Source organism: Heliangelus exortis, chromosome 13 (assembly GCF_036169615.1).
Source record: "Heliangelus exortis chromosome 13, bHelExo1.hap1, whole genome shotgun sequence".
In the NCBI taxonomy this organism is placed as follows: domain Eukaryota; kingdom Metazoa; phylum Chordata; class Aves; order Apodiformes; family Trochilidae; genus Heliangelus; species Heliangelus exortis.
In genome coordinates, this window is record NC_092434.1 from 18517527 (window position 1) to 18527800 (window position 10274).

The 10274-nt window shown below is 57.2% G+C and overlaps 1 protein-coding gene across 1 annotated transcript; it reads right to left on the minus strand.

Moving 5' to 3' along the window:
* Positions 1 to 4824: 4824 nt before the first annotated feature.
* On the minus strand, positions 4825 to 7571 carry LOC139801882 (C-C motif chemokine 5-like). The gene is made up of 3 exons (XM_071756565.1): positions 7319 to 7571; positions 6193 to 6298; positions 4825 to 5130 (listed from the first exon to the last, which is right to left on the minus strand). The coding sequence occupies exons 1-3, from the start codon at positions 7383 to 7385 to the stop codon at positions 5040 to 5042; spliced, it is 264 nt and encodes an 87-aa protein (XP_071612666.1). The 5' UTR covers positions 7386 to 7571; the 3' UTR covers positions 4825 to 5039.
* Positions 7572 to 10274: the final 2703 nt, after the last annotated feature.

Consider the following 10274-nt stretch of genomic DNA (forward strand, 5'->3'; position numbering starts at 1 on the left):
TGGACACCAACCCCTCCATCTGGCTCAGACACCACAGCCAGGACCTCTCAGTGGGATGTTTCACAGAGACCTGGTGAGCTGCAGCCCTGCACATCATGGGCTTTGGTTCTGAGCCCAGTACCTTTCCTGTTAACATTGTGGGACCTCCAGATCTAGAACCTTGGTTAAAGGGTCCTTTAGGGGTTCTGCAGAGAGCTTCATGAAGCTGAAATACCTCACCAGACTTTTCTCAGCCTGGGCAGGGGTTCGTGCTGTCACCACAAGCACTGAGTGAGGGCAGGAGCATAGAAACAGAGAATTGCTTTGGTTGGAAAGGAAATTGCAGATCCTCAGCTCCAGCTGTTTACCCAGCACTGCCAGGGCCACCCCCACCCCATGTCCCTCATCCCCACATCTCCAGGCTCTGAAACCCCTCCAGGGATGATGGGGACTCCAGCCCTGCCCTGGGCAGCCTGGGCCAGGCCCTGACAACCCTTTCCAGGGAGAAATTCTTCCCAGTTTCCCATCTGAACCTCCCTGGCACATTTTCCTCTTGTGTTATCCCTTGTTACTTGGGAGAAGAGACCACGAGGTTTAGAGTGAGATGAAGGATGTTGTGAGTTAAGAGACATTTGAGGAGCTCTTCAGGGAAGTGTGTTCTGGAGCTCCAGTCTGTGACCATCTCAGTGGCCTCTGCTGGGTGCATTCCAGTTTGGGGACATCTCTGCTCTACCAGAGGATCCAATTCTTGTTCCTCTTGATTCCTTTGGGAACCATCTTGTTCCAGACAGTTCCCTTGCTGCTCTGGCATCCTGTCCTAGCAGGCACTTAACAAAAGCTGATTCAGGACTTAGAGGGCTGAGTGAGCTTTGGTTGAGCTCTGCTGTGAGCAGAGAGGGCAAGAACCAGAACCAGTAGCAAGTACCAGAACCATAGCTCCTTGTTTCAGGACCCATGGGAGATGTGTGATTGTTCCCATTCCCAATGTTCTGGCAGTGCTCACCAGCATGAATGGGGCACCAGGAGATGGGTGAGGGGCCCCTTTGGCACTGTGGTTCCTCCCTGCATACACCTGGGTCTCCCATCTGGTTCCTTCTGGTTTTCACAGTGACATCTCTGCCTGTCCCCAAGCTCCGTCCTTTTTTTCCATTCTCTTATTAGGGCATCATTACCATTCTTTAATTAGCTTTGTTCTGGAGGCTCCCTGGAATAACTGGGACAAGCAGAGCTGCCGTAGCTCTCTCCAGGGTTTGAATTTTCCTCCCTAGGTGTCAGGTGTGGTGAGCTGCCTCCTTTTTCAGCCAAGTGAAGTTGTTGGATTGCTGGGAGGCTGCTGTGTCCTGGTACCCCCCACAGCACCTCTTGCTGAGGCTCGAGCCTCAGGGCTTCTGCTGCTGCTGTGAGGAGAAGTCACCTGTGGTTCACCAGGATAACCAAGTTCTGTGGTCACAGTGCCCAGGATGGGGAAGTTGTGTCCAGGAAGAGACAGGGAGAAATCTTCAGCTGTCCTGGGGGGCAGTAAATGGAGAGGAGAGGAGAGGAGAGGAGAGGAGAGGAGAGGAGAGGAGAGGAGAGGAGAGGAGAGGAGAGGAGAGGAGAGGAGAGGAGAGGGGAGATGGAGATGGGATGGAGATGGAGATGGAGATAGATGGAGATGGAGATGGAGATGGAGATGGAGATGGAGATGGAGATGGAGATGGAGATGGAGATGGAGATGGAGATGGGATGGAGATGGAGATGTCCATCATGTTCCATCATGTTCCATCATGCTGCAGTCCTGGGCACAGGGAGGCCCCATGGAGCTGGTCACAGTGTGAGAGAAGGGACCTGTTCCTGCTCTGCCTGGGAGTCCCCGGTGCAGGAGTAAGGAGACTCGGCAGGGGACATGGGCTCTGTGTCCTTGGGACATTGCTGCTGCCCCAGCAGAGCGAGGGCTGGAGGGAACCTCAGCCCAGCAGCTCCCAGTTGGAGCCCTGGGTTGTACCCTCTGCTGGGCAGGCTGGAGAGCTGAGGGTGCATTGGCAGAGGGGGTGTGGGGGGTCCCAACAGATTTGGGGACAAAAGGGGAGCAGCTGAGAGCCTGGAGGCTTCTCCAGCACCCTCCCTGCAGCAGGAGGTGGCAGGTGAGGAATGAGTGGCTGTGACAGGTCTGTCCCCATGCTGTGTCCCCCTCTGCAGCCTTCAGCTCTGTCCTGCCAAGCCCGGGGCTCATCCAGGCTGGAGGAGCCTCAGCTCCAGTGGGATTGACATTCCTGTCCCAGGGAAACTTTCCTGGGGGCCATGCAGAGCTCTGCTCCTTGCTGAGCCTCCCCTGGCCAGGACCTGGGGCTGAGCCCAAGTGGCTGTGACCTGGGGGGGCTTCAGCTGCACGGGGGCTTCTCACAAGCTCAAAACTTGGAGAAAGAAGCAGCAACATGGGGCTCATCAGGGTTTTAAAGAAAACTGAAAAAAATCCAAGTGTGGTGTCTCTCCCAGCCTAAGGACTCTGACTGGGATTTTCCTCTCTGGCTCCAGCCTCTGCCCTCTCTGTGGCCCCAGAGCCCGTGGGGCAGGAGGAGCTGCCAGCACCTGGAGCTCGGGCACTTCCAGGCCCTTCCTGCCAGAATTCCCTCTCTCCTGCTGCTTCCTCCAAACTCAGGTACAGAATGCTCAGCTGGAGCCCCAGCAGCTTCCCAGGAAGCCCTTGGAATGACCCTTGCTGGGATGGAGAGGATGCCCGAGGCCTCCTGCTCCGGGTTCCTCCTCTTTGGTACAACCTGGGCTGAATCCCACAAATCCCAGGAATCCTGCTCATTGCTTTGGCCTCAGCTCAGTGTTTGTGGATTAAGTTACCTGATGCTTCGCATGAAAATTTTAAAAGGGGGGGAGGGGGAGGGGGATTTTAACTGAGAAAAAGCCTATGGAAATATACTGGAAATGTGGGAAATCGACGTTCTGCTGTATATTGACAGAATTATTTTTATTAAAATACACATCCACGTGCAAGAGCTGGTGTGCAGCATCTGCTTTGTCAGTCCCTGCTTGGGCAGTGTCCTCAGCCTGGGGACTGGGATGAGCTCCAGGGAGGAGGAGCTGTCCCTGTCCCTGTCCCTTGTCCCTGTCCCTTGTCCCTGTCCCTGTCCCTTGTCCCTGTCCCTGTCCCTGTCCCATGGCATCGCTGCCTCCTGTACAGTTATTGCAGGGGAAACAAGTCCTGGTTGCTGGGACTTTCTGGGAAGCCCTTTCCCTCTTGGTGTGGGGGTGTTTTGGGGCAGCTGCTGTCCCCTGGAGGTGGCTCTGCCACCAGCTCCCTGTTCCCACCCTTTCCTTGCACAGCAGGAAGGGTGTGATGCCTGAGTCACACAACCTCCTACAAAAGGGCTTCTCCTACACACAGCTCGGGATTGAACCCCGAGGGCAGATCCTGGGAACTGGATCCAGCAGTGGTGTCATGGCCCATCTCCTGCATCCTGATGTTCCCACCTGGAGCAGGTCACCCTCATCTCACGGGAGTGCTCCCCAAAGAGGAGGTTCCTGGGGCCTGGAAAGGTCCTGAATGTCCCTGCAACTCCCTTTCCTTCAGCCAATGGGGGGGATGAATTCCTCAGGAATATTGGGGTGCCCAGTGGGGTGCCCATCACTTTACTTTATTAACAGAGGGATAGGGAGCAGTAGAATCATTATCATCATCCTGACTTTTTTCACCAGGAACTGCTCTGCAGTAAGGGCAGGCAGTGTTTTTCCCATCACCACAGAGGGTGCCATGTGTCACCCCACAATATCCCGGGATGCTCTGCTGGCCATTTGTCACCTGTGCTTGCCACCTCTTGTTGCCAACACGATATTGGAACACCTCTCACACCCTGCCAACTCAGCTCTTTCTGCAGGTCAGAAGTTTCTGGAGGAGCTGTGTGTCACAGCTTTTTCTCTTTGAGCATCACGTTGTCCTCTTGGAATATTCTGGTTGTGGGGCTGCCTGGTTTTGATCTTCAGTGGTGCTTAAAAAAAAGGGAAGTAGCCTTTTATAACCTTCAAATGACAGAGGAAGGCTGAGGGCTTCCCTAAGACTTTTTTTAAAGAGTCTCTGAAGTTCAGATGGTGTCTGGCTGTGAGCTCCCCACCCCACACAGCTCCTTCTTTGCTCCTTCCATTTTTCCTTGCAGAAGGGAACAGAGCCCCTGTGGGAAACGCTGGGGAGGTGCAATCCTGGGGCTTTATCAGCCACTTGTGTCCATGAGACACTTGTCCCCCAAAATCTGACACAGCTTTCCTGCCCAGCACTGGGTCACCCCACCCTCAGCTCTTGAGCACAAACATCATTTGGGACTTGTTCCTCCTTGCTGCACCCCTGGTGGGGCTTTGGGTTTGCAACCAGGCAGCACATTTCTTGCCTGCACCCTACTGAGGTTTTCCCAGCTGCACTTTGAGCCTCTGGGGTCAGGAGGCTCCATCAGCAGCTCCCAGCCCTCCCTGCCTGCCCTGGGCCCCAGGACCCTTCCTCTGCCCCTGAAGTTGGGTGTCCTCACCCTCCTGGTTTTCATCCTGCACTTGGGTTTTCATCCCCCTTGCTGGCTCAGCACCTGCCCCGGGATGTTTGGAGGCTGACAGGGCAGGGGGGGTTTGTAGGGTTTGTGTCTTCCCCCTCCCAACCACCTCCTCCTGGAGCTCCTGCAGAGCTGGGGCTGAGGTTGTGCTGGAAGGAGGGGGGGAGCCTCATCTGTGGCTCCTTCACCCCTGGATCCATGGATCCCTGCCAGCTTCCCAGGGAGGCACACCCTGACCAAAGGGAAGGGGCAAAGGGAGGTTTTGGTCCCACCCTGCCCCAAGGATTTGTTCCTTGGGCTGAAGAATCAGGAAAATCTCCTGGAGCAGCCTGTGACAGAGTCTTTATTGTAAATATTTGCTCCTCTAGGCTGATGGTGGCAGCAGGAGGTGGCCTGGGACACCGGGTAGGGGCTGATCCCTCCTCTGGCTCTGCCATCCCCCACGGGACCCTTTGGAGAAGTGCCAGGAGCTCCTTCTGCTCTGTCTGGATCTGGGACTGGAGGGGTGAGAGGGATGGGGGAGGCAGGAGGAGGATTTCATTTTTTCCTTCTCAGCTTTTTCATGGCTCTTTTCACCCAGGGTCTCTTGGGGTCAGCACAGAGCTCAGCACCAGTGGCAGCCACAATCCTGCAGTGAGGAAGAGAAGGGAGTGAAAACCTCACCTGGGAGCTGATTCCTTCCCTGGCTCCACTTCCCCCCTCCCCTCCCTGTCCCTCATCCCGAGGGGGGTTTGGAGATGATCTCCTGCAACCTCCTCAGGGCACATCCTGAGGTTTCCCAGGAAACACCAAAACCTCCATTCCCACTCCCCCTGCCCATCCCACAGAGCTCCTCTCCTCCTGCCACCCCTCATCCTGCCCAGGGATGCTCCCAGCCAGGAATGGTGGGGATGGAGGGAGCTGCTCCTGCTCCCAGGGGTGGTGGGGATGGGAATGGGGATGGGGATGGGGATGGGGATGGGGATGGGATGGGGATGGGGATGGGGATGGGGATGGGGGTGGGGATGGGGATGGGATGGGATGGGAATGGGGATGGGAATGGGGATGGGGATGGGGATGGGGATGGGGATGGGGGTGGGGATGGGGATGGGATGGGATGGGAATGGGGATGGGAATGGGGATGGGGATGGGGATGGGGATGGGGATGGGGGTGGGGATGGGGATGGGATGGGATGGGAATGGGGATGGGAATGGGGATGGGGATGGGGATGGGGATGGGGATGGGGGTGGGGATGGGGATGGGATGGGGATGGGGATGGGGATGGAGATGGGAATTGGGATGGAGATGGGATGAGGATGGGATGGGGATGGGGATGGGGATGGGGATGGGGATGGGGATGGGATGGGGATGGGGATGGGGATGGGGATGGGGGTGGGGATGGGGATGGAGATGGGATGGGGATGGGATGGGGATGGGGATGGGGATGGGGATGGGGATGGGGGTGGGGATGGGGATGGGGATGGGGGTGGGGATGGGGATGGGATGGGGATGGGGATGGGGATGGGGATGGGGGTGGGGATGGGGATGGGATGGGGATGGGGATGGGGATGGGATGGGAATTGGGATGGAGATGGGATGAGGATGGGATGGGGATGGGGATGGGGATGGGGATGGGAGGGGGATGGGGATGGGGATGGGGATGGGGATGGGATGGGGATGGGATGGGGAGGCAGAGCCCAGGACACTCACACGATGGCAGCCAGGGAGCAGTCAGGGGGGGTCAGGTAGAAGTCCTGGGGGTGCTGGATGGGTTTCTCCACGTAGCCATAGCAGCATTCCGTGGGGGTGGTGCGGGCTGCGGGGGGAAGGGAGAGATGTGCTGAGCATCCCTCAGGGAAAGAAAGGGAGCGTTTTGTGACACTGCCAGGTGACAGCACCAGAGGGTGCCCAGCACCGGGCAGAGGCTCTGGAGCTCCCCGGTGTCTCCCACAGCATCCTGTGATGGGAATGGGAGCACCGGGACTGGGAAAGGTGGGCAGGGGCAGAGCAGGGGTCCTGGCACCCCTCAGCCCACTTCTCTGGCACTGCTGCAGTGCACAAGGGGGGTCTGGAAATGAGGTTTTGGGGGTCTTGGGGCGGGGGGCGGCAGGGGGCACAACTTCCAAGGTATTTGGGGAGGCTCAGAAGATCCACATGTGCTCCCTCCCCAGCTCCAGCTGCTCATTCATCCAGCTGAGACCCAGGGAATGGCTCCCAGAGCCTTCCCCAAGCTCCTGCAGCATCTCCCCAAGCCCCTGAGCTCCACAGAGGAACCTCACAGGAACCTCACTCACCCCACACCCCAGCCCTGCCAGGGCCACCCAGCCACAGGTGCCATGGCCACCTTTCCTGCACCCCAGGATGCCCAATCCTGCCCTGCCCAGGGGTAGCTCCTGACAGCAGCAACATCACCAGCCCACGCTGGGCCTGACCCCACTGGGATGGATGAGGGCTGAGACCAGTGGGATGGGGTCTGATCCCAGTGGGATGGGGTCTGACCCCAGTGGGATGGGGTCTGATCCCAGTGGGATGGGGTCTGACCCCAGTGGGATGGGGTCTGGTCCCAGTGGGATGGGGTCTGACCCCAGTGGGATGGGGCCTGATCCCAGTGGGATGGGGTCTGATCCCTGTGGGATGGGGTCTGGTCCCAGTGGGATGGGGTCTGACCCCAGTGGGATGGGGTCTGATCCCAGTGGGATGGGGTCTGACCCCAGTGGGATGGGGTCTGATCCCAGTGGGATGGGGTCTGACCCCAGTGGGATGGGGTCTGGTCCCAGTGGGATGGGGTCTGACCCCAGTGGGATGGGGTCTGGTCCCAGTGGGATGGGGTCCTTACCTGGGGCAGGGTGCAGGGAGGAGGTGAGGAGCAGGGTGAGCAGCAGGAATGTCCTTGCAGGCTGCATGGTGGAGATGCTCCCAGCTGCTGCTCCTCTCCACTCTGCTTCCTGACACCCTCTCCAGTTTCCGTGGCTCTGGCTCTCCCCCCAGCTTCATTTATCCCCCATGTGCCACCCACTTCAACCACTTTTCCAGAAATGTTTGGGACTGTTCTAAGAAGCCTCTTCCCATGGACAGGGGGATTTCTGTTCCTGTTTATCCTCCTGGGGGCATGGGAGACCAAGCCACTTCTGCTTTTTGTGGAAGAGCCTCAAGGTTGGGAGAGGCTTCCAGGAGGCTTTGGGGGAACCAAAATGTGCCCAGGAAAGCAAATAAAACCTTCACTCCCTGGGAAGGAGACACCAGGTGTAACAGGTGTAACATTGCTGTTTATTCCTAATAACCCAAAACCTCTGAGCAGAGACAGGTCACCGACGGGTTTAACTACCCCAAAAAATCCTCCCTGATCATACAAAGGGTGCTGGGATAGGCAGTGAGGCACTTGGGATGGGGTGGGATGGATAGATGGGATGGGATGGGATGGGATGGGATGGGATGGGATGGGATGGGATGGGTGGGATGTTGTCAGGCAGAAAAAGCCATACTGGGTTAATGAGGGGAGAGCCAGGAGCAGGATGCAGCCAAGATGCTTTTGGTGGGCTCAGGAGGCTTTGCAGAAGGGGAAGAAATGGGACAAGAGCAGTGGGACATCTGATGAGGGTTTGGGTCTGATCTCTCTGCCTCCCACACCTGCAGTGGGATGGGAATGAGGTCAGGGGGATGGGGCCAGCACAGGACACAGTGCACAGAGGACACTTCTGCAGGGAGGGGGGACAGACCCTCCCACAGCACCAAGAGAAACATCCCAGAGCCCAGAGAGGACCCCGGGGGCAGTGGGTGTCACAGCCCAGGTGGCAGCATCATCCCAGAGCTCCAGGCTGAGATCTGCTCCCAGGGAGGCAAAATTCTGCTGTGGTCCTGAGCACCCGTGGGCTGAGCACCCGTGGGCACCCAGGGGGGATGAGGGGGAGCAGGAGAGGGGCCTGGGCTGGGGGATGAGGCAAAGCCAGGGCTTCCTGGAAGAGTGGGAAGGTTGACCCAGACTTCCCTGAAGATTCTCTCATGTTTGCATGACTTCTCTGGGAGGAGAAAAGAGAAGGAAGCAAAACAAATGTGCTGACAGCTCTGGTCTGGAGGGTGCAGAGTGCAGGACACAAGTCTGGTGGCCATGAGGAGAGCAGGGCATGGAACTGCTGGGTTCTAAAGACACCTTTTCCCAGAAAAAGGAGATAAATCTCCCTGGGCTCACTTCTACAGCCTCTGCATCACCACCACACCCTGGATCCCCCATCTTCCCCTTCCCAGTTCCCACCCCTCACATCCCAACATCCACCAGCATCCCAGCACCTCCTGGGAGCAGAGCCAGGGGCTGCTGCTGGGAGAAAGCTCCAGGCATTAAAATGGGGCAGCACTAACAAAATAAAGGCAGGAATGGGAAATATTCTCTGACCCATCCAGGGGTTTGGGTGCTGAGTGAGAAAACATAAAAAGAGTTGAGCAGGGATTATGATAAATGCCAAGGAGAATGGGAGGGCAGGAGGGAGGCCCTGGCATGCTGGGGATGTTGGTCCCTGATGCTGACGGCAGCAGAACCCTCTCTGAAGGAACCCAAATTCCCATCAGCCATGGCTGAAAAGGCAAAGGGAAAAGTGTAAAGGTCTGGAGCACTGAGGGGACTGGGGGTGTTCAGCCCAGAGAAAAGGAGCCTGAGGGGAGACCTTCTGGTGCCCCAAAACTCCCTGGAAAGAGCTGGAGTGAGGTGGTCACAGGGCTCTCCTCTCAGGGAACAAGAGGAAAGAGCCTCACATTGCACCAGAGTTTAGATGGGATACTGGGAACAATTTCTCCCTGGAAAGGAGAGAATTCCCTGGCCCAGGCTGCCCAGGGCAGGGCTGGAGACCCCACCATCCCTGGAGAGTTTTCAGAGCCTGGAGATGTGGGGATGAGGGACATGGGGCAGTGGTGGGTTAAATGTTAGACTTGATGATCTGAAACATTTCAATGGTTTTATGATTCTGTAACAAGAAACAACTTTCATGTATTCAGCAGGGCCTCTCTGCCACAGCTGGGAGTGTTAAAACTGGGAAAAGGGATGGCAAAGGTCTGGAGGGACATGGTATTACCAGCACTTGCAGACAGCAAAAAGCCCTCACACCTCCCATGGTGAACCAAACCCAATCAGCATTAATCACTCTGCTGGAGGCTGAAGGGGGGGATTGTGCTGCCATAACACCAATTGTTGGTTCTGCACAGCCCAGGGCTAAAGAATAGGAACAGATGTCCTGACAATCTGCAGCCACCTCAAGGGACTCCATAAAATGGAAAATAACCCCAACCCCATTTGATGGGCCCATGGGTGAGGGGCAGCAGGAGCAGCAGGAGCAGCAGGAACATCAGGAGCACCAAGAGGACCAGGGGCAGCAGGAGGAGCAGGAACATCAGGGGCATCAGGAGCAGCAGGAACATCAGGAGCAGGAGGAGCAGCAGGAACATCAGGAGCACCAAGAGGACCAGGGGCAGCAGGAGCAGCAGGAACATCAGGAGCAGCAGGAGCATCAGGACTGTCCTTGCACTGAGCAGGGTGGGTGCCTGAGTGGTTCCTGGCAAGGCCCCAGCTCTGCTGCTCTCTGGGACAGCCCTGAGCTCAGCCTCACTTTACCCTCCCCACTGACTCCTCACCCTTGCCTTTTTCTAAAGAATTGTGAGCAAATTCAAGTGAAAGCCCCAGGGGGTTTCCATGCCAGGTGGGGTCTTCAGGACTCCACACAGAGCTCATCCCTGCAGAGCCTGAGCAGAGAGCAGGGACCCAGCTGGGGCTGTGGGAAAGCCACAGGATCCAGGAGGGAAGTGAAAAA

Bases quoted from the DNA above. Each gene is read 5' to 3' on its own strand.
- LOC139801882 (XM_071756565.1), bottom strand. From the start codon at position 7,385: ATGCAGCCTGCAAGGACATTCCTGCTGCTCACCCTGCTCCTCACCTCC. The intron at 6,299-7,318 runs GTAAGGACCCCA...TTCCCCCCGCAG, and splicing joins CTCCCTGCACCCTGCCCCAG to CCCGCACCACCCCCACGGAA. The intron at 5,131-6,192 runs GTGAGTGTCCTG...TCCTCACTGCAG, and splicing joins TGCTCCCTGGCTGCCATCGT to GATTGTGGCTGCCACTGGTG.